This window comes from Grammomys surdaster, unplaced genomic scaffold (genome assembly GCF_004785775.1).
Source record: "Grammomys surdaster isolate TR1022 unplaced genomic scaffold, NIH_TR_1.0 125946, whole genome shotgun sequence".
Taxonomy (NCBI): Eukaryota; Metazoa; Chordata; class Mammalia; order Rodentia; family Muridae; genus Grammomys; species Grammomys surdaster.
The window spans coordinates 1,243,372-1,260,511 of record NW_021620768.1 but is presented as its reverse complement, the minus strand read 5'-3'; the positions used below and the strand labels follow the sequence as shown (position 1 = coordinate 1,260,511).

General features: G+C 44.6%; 2 protein-coding genes across 2 annotated transcripts in view; one reads left to right on the top strand and one right to left on the bottom strand.

The window, feature by feature from the left end:
- Positions 1-4,039: 4,039 nt before the first annotated feature.
- LOC114609081 (40S ribosomal protein S15a) lies at positions 4,040-4,486 on the bottom strand. Its single transcript, XM_028753329.1, has one exon. It carries the CDS (start codon positions 4,462-4,464, stop codon positions 4,072-4,074), a length of 393 nt encoding a protein of 130 aa, XP_028609162.1. The 5' UTR covers positions 4,465-4,486; the 3' UTR covers positions 4,040-4,071.
- A 4,354-nt stretch (positions 4,487-8,840) lies between these two features.
- Prcc (proline rich mitotic checkpoint control factor) overlaps positions 8,841-17,140 on the top strand; it is a 30,742-nt gene continuing 22,442 nt past the window's right edge. Inside the window, exon 1 of the mRNA XM_028753269.1 lies at positions 8,841-9,619. Coding sequence (XP_028609102.1) covers positions 9,152-9,619 — 468 coding nt within the window. The 5' untranslated portion in view covers positions 8,841-9,151. The remainder of the gene's footprint in view (positions 9,620-17,140) is intronic.

Here is a 17,140-nt window from a genome sequence, read left to right as displayed (position 1 = left end):
ACCACCCGGCTCCTGCCTAGTTTTGTTTTTTTTTTTTTTTTTCGAGACAGGGTTTCTCTGTGTAGTCCTAGCTGTCCTGGAACTCACTCTGTAGACCAGGCTGGCCTCGAACTCAGAAATCTGCCTGCCTCTGCCTCCCAAGTGCTGGGACTAAAGGCGTGCACCACCACTGCCCGGCCTTATTATTTATTTTAAATATATGAGTACACTGTAGCTGTCTTCAGACACACCAGAAGAGGGCATCAGATCCCATTACAGATGGTTGTAAGCCACCATGTGGTTGCTGGGCATTGAACTCAAAACTGCTGAAAGTGGCCGGGCAGTGGTGGCGCATGCCTTTAATCCCAGCACTTGGGAGGCAGAGACAGGCGGATTTCTGAGTTAGAGGCCAGCCTGGTCTACAGAGTGAGTTCCAGGACAGCCAGGGCTACACAGAGAAACCCCGTCTCGAAAAACAAAAAAAAAAAAACCAAAAACAAAACTGCTGGAAGAGCAGCCAGTTGTTCTTAACCACTGAGCCATCTCTCCAGCCCAAACTAATCACATCTCTCTTTTTTTTTTTTGCTTGTTTGTTTTGTTTGTTTGTTTGTTTGTTTGTTTTTCAAGACAGGGTTTCTCTGTGTAGTCCTGGCTGTCCTGGAACTCACTTTGTAGACCAGGCTGGCCCTAAACTAATCACATCTTAAAAGGTGTCACTTGTCCTACTTCTTAACTCTCAACAGTGGGAAGTTAATCCACAGCAGCATAGCAGTTGTCCTAATGTAATATTTTGGGCTGTGTTTTTTTTTTGTTTGTTTGTTTGTTTTTGTTTTTTGTTTTGTTTTGTTTTTGTTTTGTTTTTTTTTTTTGAGACAGGGTTTCTCTGTGTATCCCTGGCTGTCCTGGAACTCACTCTGTAGACCAGGCTAGCGTCGAACTCAGAAATCTGCCTGCCTCTACCTTCCAAGTGCTGGGTCTAAAGGCGTGCACCACCACTGCCGGGCTTGGGCTGTGTTTTTTGTTTTTTGTTTTTTGTTTTTGTTTTTTTTTTTCTTTCCAAGATAGGATTTCTCTGTGTAGCCCAGGTTGTCCTATATAGATCAGGCTATCCTCAATTTCAGAGATCTGCGGGGTTTGGGGATGAAAGATGTTCAGCACTATGCCCAGCTCCTGTATCTCAAGCTGGCCTGGATTTCCTGCACTTCCACTCTCATCCAGAAAGCTGGGATTGTGGGTGTATACCACCATGTTTGGTTTGTTTGGTGCTGGAGCTGGAACTAAGGCTTGTATAATATAAGGATATTATACAAGCACTTTATCAGATTAGCCACATGCCCTGTCCCTTTGTTTTATCATCATCATCATCCTCATCGTTATCATTTTGGAGACAGGGTCTCAGATAGCCCAGGCTGGCCTGGAGCTCACTATCTAGCGTCCAAGCTGGCCTGTAAGTTCTAGCAGTCTTCCTGTCTCAGCCTCCTGAGCTGGGATGACTGGCATGATGAGCCTACTTGGACAACTGAGACATTTATGTCAGAATAATCTGAAAATTTCTAGAGGAATTTTGGGTACCACCTGTCGAAACTCTTTTCTCTTAGGTGAGATAAATTTCCCTGACATTTTTCAAAGCACCGTCTCAAAAGGATACAATCCTGGGAATTTGTATTCCAGAAGAAATATGGCAGAAGGCATCATAGCTATTTAATTAGTTAGTTTTTGGTGCTGGTACCTGGGGCTATATCAGGTACTTATCCCAAGGCTCCAGCCCAGACCTTGAGTATTACTTCCTTTGCCTTGCTAGCCATATGGCTCTACCCTTTACTGTGCCTGGGTTTCTCTATTGAAGAAATTTTATTGCCTATTTGGAGAAGAAATTCTGTCCTGGGTTTCTCCTGAGATTAGAAGTGATCTCTTACTACATGCAGAGACTGAGATCTCACCTTTTTTAGCTTTTTTTAAAAAAAGATAATGTATTTATTTTTATTTTATATACATATGTGATTTGACTGCTTGTCATCTGTGTGAGGGTGTCAAATCCCCTGGAACTGGAGTTGTGAACTGTCATGTGGTTGCTGGGAATTGAACCTGGGTCCTCTGGAAGACCAGTACTCCTACCGCTGAGCCATCTCTCCAGCTCTCCTTGATTCAGCTTCGTTTTGTTTCCAAGACAGGGTTTCTCTGTATAGCCCTGGCTGTCCTGGAACTCACTCTGCATACCAGGCTGGCCTCGAACTCATAGAGATCAGCCTGCCTGCTGAACTCTGGAATTAAAGACGTTGCCACCACCCAGCTTCTCCCTTAGGTTTAACCAACACTTTTGTTCCCCTCTGATTCCCTTTTAGAGCCATTGATGCTACCACTCCTGAGCTTCCGGATGTTCTGCAGTGTTGGGGTGATCTTTCCCACACATTGTATCAAATGGCTTGTAGGTATGTCCTTGTATTTTCAATTTGTAATTGCTGTGTCTGGCAGACTTTGGGCAGAATAGTTGGTATTGTGCATTACCAGCTTTCTTGTTTTTGTTTTTCGAGACAGGGTTTCTCTGTGTACTCCTGGCTGTCCTGGAACTCACTCTGTAGACCAGGCTGGCCTCGAACTCAGAAATCTGCCTGCCTCTGCCTCCCAAGTGCTGGGACTAAAGGCATGCGCCACCACTGCCTGGCTCATTACCAGCTTTCTATAAGTAAATGTCCTTCCTCACCTGCCCAAAAGATAATTCTCTGAGATTTTCACATTGGGGGAGGGGGTATGGGGGTGTGTTGGGGTGGGGGCTGGAGAGATAGCTCAGCAGTTAAGACCACTGATTGCTCTTCCAGAGGTCCTGAGTTCAACTCCCAGTAACCACATGGTGACTCACACCCATCTGTAATAGGATCTGATGCCCTCTTCTGGAGTGTCTGAAGACAGCTATAGTGTACTCATACAAAATGAATCTTTAGAGGAAAAAAAAAAAGCAAGCTGCCCTTAAGGTCACATAGTTAATCCCAGCACTTGGGAGGCAGAGGCAGGCGGATTTCTGAGTTCGAGAGTTCGAGGCTAGCCTGGTCTACAGCGTGAGTTCCAGGACAGCCAGGGCTACACAGAGAAACCCTGTCTCGAAAAACCAAAAAAAAAAAAAAAAGCAAAAAAAAAAAAAAAAAAAAAAAAAAAGGAAAAAGGTCACATAGCCCTCATCTGGGCCAAAGGGCAATCCAAAGAGATTGGGTGTTCCTACTTCTGATTGGTTCAAACTGGAATGTGGCTCTTTGGAGAATAAAGGGCTAGAGTTTAAGCTGGGGGAGGGGAGGGGTGATGACTAGAGGAGACATTCCTTTGGAGGGGAAGCAGAATATCAAGGTTGCAATGGCTGGGAAGTCAGGTTAAGTTACAGTGTAACTGAGCGTCTGCCCCAGCAAAAGGCCAACAGCCTATATGTCTCTACATTTTTGTTATTAAACCTTTAGTGGGTCCCCTCAAATGCCCCCTCAATACTGCAGTTGTCCCCGATTTCATTCCCTGCAACCATCATGGCTTTCTCTATATCCACTCAGCTCTCAGCACATCCTGATGCTGCTCGGTGTCTTCTTTTCAGAATGCCTCCTCTTCTGAAAGCCTCTTTGCAGGTTTAAATCTCTTCAAAATTATTTTTAGATGCTGGAGAGATGGCTCAGTATTAAAGAGGACATATCATTCTTGCAGAGGGCCAAGTTCAAGTCCCAGCACCCACATCAGGTAGCTGGAAATTGGCTGTAACTCCAGCTCAAGGTAACCTGACACCATTTTGATCTTTGCGCACGAGATCGAACACACACACACGCACATACACACACTTTTTTTTTTTTTAAGTCGAATTGGATATGATGGCACATGCCTTTAATCCCAACACTTGAGAGGAAAAGGAAGGAAGAGCTCTGTGAGTTCAAGGTCAGCCTAGTCTACATAGTGAGTTCTGGGACAGGGCTACACAGAAAGACTATCTCAAAACAAAACAAAAATACACCCCCCCCAACAAACAAAAATAAAACACTCCAAAAAGCTGAATTTCGTTTTTAAAAACATATTCTTTTTTTTTTTTTCACAGTCCACGAAGGCTTTTTTATTTATGCTTTACATTTAAAAAAAGAATCCCAGGATTTTCCCTCCAGTATGTTTTCGTCTTGCCTCTTCATGGTCCATGATGCCAGCAGAAGTTGTCAGCACAATGAAACCAAACTGGCGTGATGGGAGCAGATTGTTCTGCCATTTTTCTAGGTCTTTGAGTTGAACATCAAATCTAGGGCTTATAACTCCACACTTGTTCAACCTGCCAGTGAGGTTCACCACTATCTTTCCAGCTCTGTGATCATCAATAATCTCGAATTCACCGATGTAACCATGCTTCATCATCACAGTTAAGAACCGAACGATGACTTTAGAACACGGCCTGATGAGGACCTGGCGTTTGCCTCGCTTTTCGGCGTTGTTGATGCTCTTGAGAGCATCCGCCAGAACATTCATTCGCACCATGGTGACGGCGAGGGAAGATGGCAGAAAGCTTAAAAACATATTCTTAATGGTTCACTTGGTAGACTGCTGCCTAGCATGTATGAAGCTCTGGATTCAATTCAGTTCCTGCCTGTAATCCCAGCATTTAGGAAGTGGAGGAGAATCATTGAAAGTTTAAAGCTAGCCTAGGCTACATAGTGAGACCCTGTTTCTTTTTTCTTTCTGTATTTTTTTTTTTTTTTTTTTTGAGACAGGGTTTCTCCTAGTAGTACTGACTGCTTCTGCTTCAGGAGTGCTGGGATTAAAGGCACTGGCCACCATTGCCCACTGAGATCTTTGGAAACAAAGAAACAGACAAACCCACCATCAACAAAGCAAAACAAAAGGAAGAAAAAGAGACTGAGAGAAGAGAAGGGTGGCCTCAGGTCCTCAGGGAGAAGGCTGAGGAGCCCAGATCCCAAAGCAGGATTTAGAAGTCAGCATTGTGCAATCCACATCAGTTGAGAGGTAGGACTTGCTGGTCTAGTTTCTCAGTATAATCTTCTGTATGCCTGCTTTGCAATCAACTGAGGGATTTCATAAAGAGCCAGACTTTTGGGATCCACCCCACATCTACTCTCTTAGGTCAGAATACAAATATTTGCTTTTTAAAGAAGTACTTACTTACTGTCTCTGGAGACATGTGTTATGGCACAAGTGTGAGAGTCAGAAATAAGGTGTAGACTTCTAGGGAGTCAGTTTTCCTTTCACTCTGTGGGGTCTAGCTCTGGAACTCAAGTCATAAGGCTCCTCAACAAGTGCCTTTGCCCACTGACTCATTTTGCTAGCTCAGTTCTTTTCTTTTTCTCTTTCTTTCTTTCTTTTTTCTTTTTTTTGTTTTGTTTTGTTTTTCGAGACAGGGTTTCTCTGTGTAGTTCTGGCTGCCCTGGAACTCACTCTGTACACCAGGCTGGCCTCGAACTCAGAAATCCGCCTGCCTCTGCCTCCCAAGTGCTGGGATTAAAGGCTTGTGCCACCACCGCCTGGCCCAGTTCTTTTCTTTTTTTAATTTTTTCCTTTTTTTTTTTTTTTTTTTTTTTTTTTTTTTTTTTTTTTTTTTTTTGCCAGTGTCTCACTCCATAGCCCTGAAATCTAGTATGTAGCCCAGGCTGGTCTCTAACTCATGAATGATCCTCTTACTCAGCCTCCCCAGTGCTGGTGTTACAGGCATTGTTAGGGTTCAAAAATCACTGAAGGAAGACCCCAGACTCAAATAGTATGCAAAAACAAAGACTGTTTATTCTGCAGAAACAACAAGCCTGCTTGACATTTGAGCCCCTTTTATAACAGAACTGCTTAATAGCTCCTGAGATAACAAACAGACTTCTAAAACCTAGAGCACATTCCAAGGGGTTATAAAAACCACTAATGGAAGGGCATAACGAAGGAGCTAAGGATATACACCACAGGTGCAAGGACAGGAGATAAAATATTGACTGAGTTTATTGATACAAAACTTCAAGGGAAACTTAGTTATGGTTTTTAACTCTCCATGAACCTGTAAGCTAGTAACTGTGGAGAGCTTTTTGGGCTGCTTGGTGGGGAATTTGACATTGGGTCAGGACAAGGAAGTATGTTTCAGGCAGGAATTTGACATTGGGCCAGGACAGGGAAGTAAGCTCAGGCAGGAATCTGATTTTGGCCTAGAACAAAGAAGTAGGCTTCAGGCAAGAATATGACTTTGGGCTAGGACAGGGAAGTAGGCTCAGATATCTCGGTCATCCTGATAAGCCCTTAGAAACATTGATCCAGGGACTTTGTTTATTGCCTTGCTTGTTCCTTGACTATTTGTGTTTATTGGCTTGCTTGTTCCTTAACCCAGAACTGACCTTATTACTTGCATGTAACTAAAATGGTATAAAAGCAGATTGGGGAAAAATAAACCTGCCTCAGTCTCAGAACTGGCTAGGGTCATGCTACAATGTTGTCTAATTGTCTTTTTTCTCTTTAATCCTGCCCTGGAGAACCTGTTGACTGACTAAGCTGGCTTGGTCAAGTAACAATTGATGAATGTTTAGCCAGATAACTTACTCCTAGTGGACATGCATGTAGATATTCTTTGTTATAAACTTCTTATTCAGTTTATGACCTGAATGTATGTGCAAACTCATAGTGAACCTTTTACCATGTGATCACACACACTCTGAAAGTCATACAAGTGATAAGAACAAAGAGCAGAGACAGGCCTCCCTCCCTTTTACTTTCTGAGAGTTCAACTTAGAGCTGTGCAATTCCTCCCAAAACAGAACAAAGGCTACTTTACCTAACCTCCCTCTGTTTTACTATGAGGTGCTTAACTGGAGACGTCAGCTTTGCCTCAGAGCAACCCAGACAGGCAAATCAGCTTCAGAAGCAAAATACCTTACACTCAGAATGGGTAGCAAATGGTTTATGACCTAGTTTCTGAGTGGAGACAAAATGGGATAAAAGTGACCCTTCAGCATGAGCTGCCATAAACAGCTCTCTCTCTCTCTGTAACACACCACATATATGCCTGATGCTCAAAAGGTCAGAAAGGGTGTTTTGAGTTCCCTGGATTGGAGTTACAGATGGTTTCCAAGAATCCAAATCCAGGCCGGGCGGTGGTGGTGCACGCCTTTAATCCCAGCACTCGGGAGGCAGAGGCAGGCGGATTTCTGAGTTCAAGGCCAGCCTGGTCTACAGAGTGAGTTCCAGGACAGCCCGGGCTATACAGAGAAACCCTGTCTCGAAAAACCAAAAAAAAAAAAAAAAAAAAAAAAAAAGAATCCAAATCCAGGACCTCTACAAGACCAGCAACTGCTCTACAGCTCTTAAACAACTGCGCCATCTTTCCCACCCTCTACCTTGGTTCCCCCCCCTTCCAAGACAGGGAGACAGGGTTTCTCTGTGTAGTCCTGGCTGTCCTGGAACTCACTCTGTACTCTGTAAACCAGACTGGCCTTGAACTCAGAAATCTGCCTGCCTCTGCCTCCCAAGTGCTGAGATTAAAGGCGCCTGCCACCACCACCCGGCTTCTACCTTGGTTTTTGAGACAGAGGCTCTCACTGTAGCCTGGGCCTCACACAGGCTAGGCTGTCTGGCTAGTAAACCCATGGGGTTCTCTTGTCTCCGCTCCCTTGTGCTGGGATCACAAGCTCTTTAGCCTTTTTATGTAGGTGCTGGGGATTGAATTCAGGTCTTCATGATTGAGCAGCAAGCACTTTACCAACTGAGCTGTCTCTCCAGCTCCTGTTTATTTATAAGACAGGTCTCATTTAGGTCGGGATTGCCTCAAGTTTGCTATGCAGACAACTCCTGATCCTGATCTTACCACAACCTCCCAGAATGTTGGCATTACAGGCATGTGCCACTATGCCCAGCAAGGATTTGTAGTTTTCAAAATTTTCCTAGGGAACATTAACTTTTTGTCCTTATACAATCAGGGCCGTCTGTACACAAAGGCAGAGCAGACAGCATACCCAGCCATTAAATGAATGCCAAAGACACATGCACAGTAGGGGTGGGCACAGGTGATTCCTCAGAACTCTGAAAGTTCAGGGCATAGTCTGTCCCTTTACAGAGGTAAAGTGATGAATCTTGGATACCTTGGCCTAGCTTCCTGCGCGTCTCACTAGTTGCTGCGGAAGGAACCCAAGTCCCACACTACATTGGAAGTAGGTTTCATGGGAGATGTGTACTGGTCCTAGATGTATGCTGGTGTACTTAGTGGTTAAGGGCATTGAGTAAAGAGATAACATCCCCCCCCCCCCCCCACTTTTTTTCCTCGAGAGAGGGCTTTCCTGTGTCGCCTTGGCTGTCCTGAACCTCACTTCGTAGTCCAGGCTAACCTCGAACTCACAGAGCTCCGCCTGCGTCTGACTTTCTAGTGGTGGGATTAAAGGTGTGTGCTTTCAGACGCCCGAGGCTTCGTTTTTTTTCTGGTTTTGCAATTTTAATTTCATACATGTCCCCTGGAGCTTTGTCTTTTCTTGGGGTGCTTTGTTCCAACTCCCAGGTCGACTTGGAAGCATCACCATTTTATTTACAGATAACTTTCCCTTTAAGCTATTTACTCGTCCACTTTCCCAGACATCATCATTTTCCCGACAACCCTTGCAGTTTCTAAGGGTACCACAGCTCCCATAAACCTTAGGTGCTCTGAGGAACTTCAAGTACCGAAATGCTCTAAATGCTTCCGTGGTACCGCGCTGATCTATGGGGCTTGTAGTAATATAGGACTTAAAAGGCCACAACAACAAACAAACAAACTACGAATCCCAGAAATCCCTGCGTCAGAGGAAGGTTTCTCTCAGCCTTTCTGCGCACCATTTACTCCACCTTCAGACTGCAATTCCCACCATGCTTTGCACTGAGTTCTCTGAGGTAGAGCATGGGGTTGTTGCTAAAGTGTTCTCTAGGAATTGTAGTTCTTAAGTCTGTGGAGCGACTAGTAGGCGGAGTGACTCGGCGGCCATTAGCTGTGTGTAGTTGCTTGGTGCTAGGAGCTTAAGTGTAGCGGGAATTCTTATTCGGTGAAAATCAACCCTGGTCATGGGTTCCTGCCGGGGATAGTTCTAGAGCACGGAGCAGGGAGAGCTTTTCGGTTCCCTGCCTTGCCCGCTGGTAGGGCCTACTAGGCCGCCGGGGCATCCCGGGTCTCAAGTAGGCCTACTCTGCCAGCAAGGGCGTCCCAAAGGCGGGAGGCGCCATGTCTCTGGTTGCTTATGCCAGCAGCGACGATAGTGAGCCGGATGAGCCGGAGCCGGAGCCGGAGCCGGAGGAAGAGGATGTGGCGGCCCCTATGCCCGGGCCCACTTTAGGAGGCCTGTTCGCTTCTCTTCCCGCACCCAAAGGTCCGGCTTTGCTGCCCCCGCCCCCCCAGATGCTGGCCCCAGCCTTTCCCCCGCCACTATTGTTGCCCCCGCCCACCGGAGACCCCAGACTGCAGCCGCCTCCACCTTTGCCCTTTGGCCTGGGCGGCTTCCCGCCACCTGCAGGAGTGAGCCCTGCTGAAGCTGCGGGAGTTGGGGAGGGGCTGGGGCTGCCATCGCCTCAAGGCCCTGCTCTCAGTCTGCCCCCAGCTGTGGGCGGTGTCGGAGCCCCCTTGGGGCTTCCCAAGCCAAAGAAGAGAACCGAGCCGGTTAGGATAGCGGCGCCGGAGCTGCATAAAGGCGATGTGAGTATCTGGAGGGGGCACCTAAAGTCCCATTGGGTTTGAGTTTAGGGGTAGGAGGGACTTGTGGCCGTAATGGAGCTCAACAAACTCATCCGTTGACTCAGGGCCGCTAGAATCCTCTTAGAAGGCGGTTAAAGTCAGCTGAACTTGTCTGCTTTGGGGAGTTAGGGTATTATTGGCCATGAGGCATTCTGGAACCTGGGGCTTGCTTGCAGAAAGGGATGCATGGTATCCTCGGTACTGACAGGCCAAGGCACATTCCTAGAGACACTTCTTTCTTTCCCTTTTAACATCTTCATCTTGGTTGGCCTCTCTTCTCATATTGAGGTCAGGTTAAAAGTGGCATCTGAAATGACAGCTGGTAGGACTAAAGTACTCCTGTTGAACATCTAGGACCAGCCTTATCCATTGCCCCGTCTTTAAAATAAGTAGGCCTGAAGGAGTAAAGGACATGAGCGGTGTTAGAGAAAAAATGGAATGTTTATTTAATTTGAGATGGTTCTAGTATTGTAGCCCAAGCTTTCCTTGAATCACCGTGTAGCCCAGCTTGGTTATCAACCTGTGATCCTCTTGCCTCAGAGTGCTGGATTAAAAAGTATATTACACTATCCCTGGTATAAGAAATTGAGTATGACACGCCCCCAGCCCCTCACTCCCACACGCTGGGAGTTGGACCTGTAGCCTCACACATACTATGTAAATGCTCTTCCACTGAACTACAAAACCCAGCCCTGTTTCCATTGTTTATCTTGAGAAATGGTTTTTCAAGATTGTCTAGGCTGACTTGAATTTTAGATTGTTCTGCTTCAGTCTCCCCTGTAGCTGGGATTACAACCTACACAACCAGGGTTTGGTAGCCTAGGCTGGCTTCAAACTTAGTAGCTAAGATTGGCCTTAAACTCCAGATCTTGCTTCATCTACTTCCTGAGTGCTGGGATTACAGCCGAACACTACCATGCCTGCTTTTTGCAGTTTACCTACCTTCATGTCTAGAGCTTTGTGCATGCTAGGCAAATTCTTACCAACTGAGCTGTATCCTCAGCCCTAACATACTATTTACAGATATGGAGTCCAGTATGCAAGATCTTATTGGAGATTGACAACTGAATCTGTATAAATCTCAGTTTCACCACCTAGATATTGTCAAGGCTAGATGATCATTAGGGTATAATTTTTAGAAGAGGCAGCTAAGATTATATTGTTTTCTTGTTTATTTGTTTGTTTATTTGATGGTCTCTATGTAGTTCTAGATGCCCTACAACTTGCTCTGTAGACCAGGCTGGCCTTGAACTCAGAGAGATCCTCTTGCCTCTGCCTCTTGGGCTCTGGGATTAAAGATTTGTACCACCATGCCTAACTTATGTTGTTTTCAGATGTTTAAGCAGGAAAAGACAAGGCCTCTTCCATGAGGACTTCCATGATAAAGGAGGCAACGTGAGACAGTTCTTTGCTTTCTATCTTTTAGTAAATGAGTTGATCTATCCTGGGCTCCTTCTGTTAACTCTGCTTTTCTTTAGTTTTCCCAGGCTACCAAGGGCCATCTTTATCTTTTGCATGTAAAGTTCTTTGATTCTCTCAGTTTACCCCCAGTAGCCGCTCTGGTCTTCTCATTACAACCTGTCAAGTCTTGGCTTGAGAGGCATGTTCTCAGTGAGTACCTCTGGCCTGCCTGGTTCCACTACCCTTTCCTGTCACCCATCCCTCCCTGCTTTAATTTTTTGGAGATGAGGTCTTACTATGGAGCCCTAGCTGGCCTGGAACTTGCTACATAGACCAGGTCTGGCCTCAAATTCATGGAGATTCTCCTGCCTCTGCATTGTGAGTATTGGATCAAAGATATGAGCCACCATGCCTGGCCTTGCTTTGTTTTTCTCTGTAGTTTAACCACCTTACATTACACTATATATTTACATATTTAGCTTTTCTCCCTTCTCTGGTATAGAAAATTCATAAAGGCAGAAGTTAGTTAGGACCCTACTTTTTTTTTCTTTTTTCTTTTTTTTTTAACTTCTCTTACTTTTGAAATTATTATTATTATTATTATTATTATTTGGTTTCTCGAGACAGGGTTTCTCTATGTAGTCCTGGCTGTCCTGGAACTAACTCTGTAGACCAGGCTAGCCTCGAACTCAGAAATCCGCCTGCCTCTGCCTCCCAAGTGCTGGGATTAAAGGTGTGCCCCACACTCCCTGGCCTACTTTTGAAATTATAATTATTTTATAATTTTATTATTTTTCCTTTCTTCTTTCTAAATCCTTTCATATATATACCTTTGTTTTCTTTCAAATTCATGTCCTTTTTAAATTTATTGTTAACATGCGTGTGTGTTTATGTGTTTGTATGTATGTATATATGTATTTCTAAATATGTAACCTCAGACTGTTGTACTGTATGTATGTATGTTTTCAGAATGGTTATTCAGTACTGGACAACCAATTGGTGTGCTCTTCCCTGGGGAAGACTGTTTCTCCCACTCTAAGCATTTGTTAGTTGCCTGTAGTTCTTTATGTAGGGTTGAGACTGTTCTCCTTGTTCAGCTTATGTTTAGGCGGTTGTGTTGGTGAAACTTCATAGGTGTAGTTTCTGATGTTACTAGGAGACACAATGTCATAGCAAACTGCCTGATCATCTGGCTGCCCCCTCTTCTCTAAAGTTACCCCACCCTTGGGTGTAGCAGTTGTTTGTTGGTAGATGTATCTGTCCATTGGGACTGGGCTTCACAACTTGGCATTTTGATTAGTTGTTGTGGTTTTCTATGGTGGTCTCTATCTGTTGTGAAGAGAAATGGGGAACACTCTAAATTTTTTTCTGAATGAATAAACTCAAATGAATTCTTTCTTTTTTTTTTTTTTGTTTTTCGAGACAGGGTTTCTCTGTGTAGCCCTGGCTGTCCTGGAGCTCACTCTGTAGACCAGGCTGGCCTGGAACTCAGAAATCCACCTGCCTCTGCCTCCCAAGTGCTAGGACTAAAGGCGTGTGCCACCACTGCCTAGCTGTTTTTTTAAAGATTATTTATTATATGTACATGAGTACACTGTAGCTGTCTTCAGACGCACCAGAAGAGGGCATCAGATGCCATTACAGATGGTTTTGAGCCACCATGTAGTTGCTGGGAATTGAACTCATGACCTCTGGAAGAGCAGTCAGTGCTCTTAACCACTGAGCCATCTCTCCAGTCCCCAAATGGATTCTTTCTAGAAGGAGATCCTAAAGTCTCCAGTCTGCTTCAATACTTTCTTTCATATCACCTGTCCTTTATTCTTGCCTGAGTTTGTCTTTTTTTGGTCTAAGATTTTACAAAAGCCTTCTGTTTCCCCCATTGAAACTAACCTTGATCTTGATTTAACTGTGGCCAAAGAAAGCCCATCCATGAGTGGAACAGAAACACAATCTGCCTGCTGCTTCTTTCCTCTTCTCTCATTCCCCTCCTAGACTTAATTGTTTATTATATTTGCTATATTTAGGGAATGCTTGTCTCCACAGTGACAGCTGTGGAAAGGCTCATCTCTTGCATGAAGGTAGCATTGGAACAACTTGCTGGGATACATTTGTAATCCCAGCTTTTGAGAGGCAGGAGGAATGCCTTTAGTTTAGGATCCCTTGAATTTACATAGCCAACAGGGCTCCATAGACCGCATCTCAAATATCCAAAAAGGAAAGATTTGTGGTGGAGGTTGTAGTTCTGAAATGTGAAGGAGTCGTAGTCCACTATGTGCCACGCCCTAGCTGTTTGTTTTCTGGTTGTGTTTTATTCACATTGGTAGTTTAGTTCTTTGAACTCTTAGGGAAAGGCAGCCTAAGGATATTGAAGAATATTGAAGGTTCTCAGATTTGTGTGATCCGGTGTCTGTTTGGCTGTCTCTCTCTTTTTTAAGTTTTCTAGAGAGGGTGTCTGAATCCAGTACTCATGCAGATTTCTTTGAGTTTGAGGCCAACCTGGTCTACAGAGTGAGTTCCAGGACAGCCAGGGCTACACAGAAAAACCCTGTCTTGAAAAACAAAAACTAAAAAAGAGAAGTTTTCTTTCTTTTCTTTTTAAAAGATTTATTTATTTATTTATTTATTTATTTATTTATTTATTTAATGTGAGCACATTGTAGCTGTCTTCAGACACACCAGAAGAGAGCATAGATCTTATTACAGATGGTTGTGAGCCACCATGTGGTTGCTGGGAATTGAACTCAGAACCTTTGGAAGAGCAGTCGGTGCTCTTAATCGCTGAACCATCTCTCCAGCCGAAGACCAATTTTCTTAATCTCAGAGATGACTTGTGTCTGCTTCCTGAGTGCTGGGATTAAAGGCTGGAGCCACCACTGCTTGGCTATCTGAGTATTTTATGTGGATGTGTGCTTTGCCTGAGTGTCTGTACACTGCATGCATGCAGTGTCCATGAGGCCAGAAGAGGGTGTATAGTCCCCAGAACTGGACATAGAGCTGCTTGTTAGTTCCTGTGGGTACTAGATGTTGAACCTAGGTCCCCTGGAAGAGCAGCCAGTGCCTTCCTGAGGCATCTTCCCAACCCCATGACCTGGTCCTTAAAGAGCTATGTTCCTTCTGGTTCTAATAGCTCTGGTTCTGAGCACCATGTGCATAGAGAGGGCCCTCTGTGCATGTCTGCAGAATGTTTTAGGATTTCTATTGCTGTGCAGAGACACCATGACCACAGCAACTCTTATAAAGAAAAACATTTAATTGGGGTTGGCTTACAGTCCATTACTGTCATAACAGGAAGCATGGTGGCACATAGGCAGACCTGGTGCTAGAGCCGTAGCTGAGTGTTAAAGTTAATATTAAATAAGGCTATTTCTTGGGCTGACTATTTAAGCAGTGGTGGCTCTGCTTATTTCAGGCCGCCATGCTCTGAGGCCTGAAGCCAAGGGCTCCACAGCTGGAAGTGGCCAGAGGCCACAGGCAGCACAGCTAGAAACGGTCACTCAGAAATACCAGCCCTGGCACCCACGGGATGCCATCGTGGGAGATGGCTCTGCCAATCTCCCACGCTGTCTCCACAAGGCTGGGCTGAGCCCAGACTGTCCTGCCATCCACGCGGTACCCGGTAGAAATGAGACTCTTTTGTTTAAAGATTATCCAATAGCTTTATACATTTGGTAATGCTCAAATATCAAGATGCCCACACAATTGGAAATGTTAACCAATTAACTAACCTATATATAAGTTGTTACCCAGGACTGCTCTCGATACATGGGAGGCTCTCCATGGCTCCTACATCTCTGTCCTCTCTCTTAGCTCCTCCCCTTCCTTCTCCTTCTCTCCTCACTCCGCCTACCTCTCATAAAGCCCAATCGCTGAGCTTTATACAAATGTAGTGGGAGGATATCCCACTACAGCTGAGAGTTCTACTTCTAGATCCATTGGCAGCAGGAAGAGGCTGAGACATACTAGGCCAGGCTTAGCTTCTGGGACCTCAAATCCCACCCCCAGTGACACTTCCTCCTACAAAGATGTTGCCTACTCCAGAAAGGCCAGGTCTCCTAATAGTGCTGCTCCCTATGAGCCTATAGGGGGCAGTTTCTTTCAAACCATGTGTTAACATGTATAAGCTCACTGCCTTAAAGGTTTTTTGTTTTTTTTTTTGTTTTTGTTTTTGTTTTTTTTTTTTTTTTTGGTTTTTCGAGACAGGGTTTCTCTGTGTAGTCCTGGCTGTCCTGGAACTCACTCTGTAGACCAGGCTGGCCTCGACTTGAACTCAGAAATCCACCTGCCTCTGCTTCCCAAGTGCTGGGATTAAAGGCGTGCGCCACCACTGCCCGGCTGCCTTAAAGTTTTTTGTTTTGTTTTATTTTTAGAATTTTAACACTTCTTAGCTTTATTTCAGGGGGAAAAGGAAAAAGTCACCTATGGCATCTTGTTGTTTTTTGTTTGTTTGTTTTTTAAGTTTCCTTTTATTCATCGTCTCAGTAAACTGTAGTCTAACCCTTGATATGACATTGTCCAGGTTACCTAGTTGTCTGTTGTTCATGGGGAGAGGTGTTCAAAATCAAATTCAAACATCTTTCCTTTTCCTTGATGATCATCATTTCCTCCCCTTCCCCATCGTGCGTGCGTGTGCGTGTGTGTGTGTATTTGAGACAGGGTTTTACTGTATGTATGGCCCAGTTCCCAGAACCTAGAATTCAAGATCCTTTGCCTCAGTATCCCTGATGCTGGGATTATAGGCATGTGCCACAAGCTCAGCTTCATTCGGCTTCTGACTTAACTGAGAATGATCCCTGGGGTGGCTGATTATCTGTTTTTTTTCTTTCCCCTTTGTTGCTTTTGTTGGGTTTCTGTTTGTTTGTTTGTTTGTTTGTTTGGTTGGTTGGTTAGTTTTTAAAGAGATCATAGCATCAGAAGTTCCTGGCCATGACTCCAAAAAAATTTTTTTTTAATTTATTTAATGTATAAGTATCTGCATATACACCTGTGTGCCAGAAGAGGGCCCCAGATCACATTACAGATGGTTGTGAGTTACCTTGTGGTTGCTGGGAATTGAACTCGGGACCTCTGAAAGAGCAGACAGTGCTCTTAAGCACTAAGCCATTTCACTAACCCCTGCTCTTCTTGTTCTTACTGAAACTTTGCAGAAATCATTGGTTGATTTTTCTAGACCTACGGGATGAAGATACTGAAAAAGACAGACTTAGGATAGCAAGTCTTATGTTAGAATTTTCATAGCGTATTCTGACACAAAAGAAGGTTTAGGATTGGTTCCCTGTGGAATGTGGAGCCACAGCACACACCTTTAATTCTCAGCACTCAGGACGTAAAAGCAGGAAAAGCTCTGTAGTTTCTTGCTAGACTGTTCTTCATAATGACACCCTTTTTTTTTTTTTGGTTTGTTTTTTTGAGACAGGGTTTCTCTGTGTAGCCCTGACTGTCCTGGAACTCACTCTGTAGACCAGGCTGGCCTCGAACTCAGAAATCCGCCTGCCTCTGCCCCCCAAGTGCTGGAATTAAAGGCGTACGCCACCACAGCCCAGCGAGACCCTATTTCAAACAACAAATTCAGGGGTTGGGCCCTGCTAATATTTGTGGGTGCCTTCTGAAGATGTTGGCACAGCACTGAGCTCTTTTCTCTCCCCTTTAAAATAAGGTCTGGCCTGGGTTATCAGCAACTCTCCTATGTAGCGAAGGGTGACTTTAACTTCTAATCCTCTTGCCTTTACCTCCCAAGTGCTAGGATTACTGGCATGCACATACCTCCACTTCTTTTAGTGCTAGGCTCTTAACTCTAGTTTACCTAGAAGGAAACAGGTTTAGAGACTGCTGACAAGTTTCCTCAAGCCATAGTTTTGAAGTAGAGGCAGAGGCTAGATTTGAACCTATGAGTGCTTGGCTCTGTTTTGATACTAACTGAAAAGATAAGGAGAACACCCATGGGCAGGCACAAATCAGAAAGGAAGACAAACAAGAAGCAAAGTAGAGAAAACATCCTTAACCAAAGGGCAGATAAGAGACCAAAGAGTTAAAGAAGTTGATGAGTCCAGCTAATGAGATAATAGTATAATTCGTTTGGAGTCT

What these genes read in the sequence shown, in the direction of transcription:
- LOC114609081 (XM_028753329.1), bottom strand. Translation starts at nt 4,464, where the DNA reads ATGGTGCGAATGAATGTTCTGGCGGATGCTCTCAAGAGCATCAACAAC.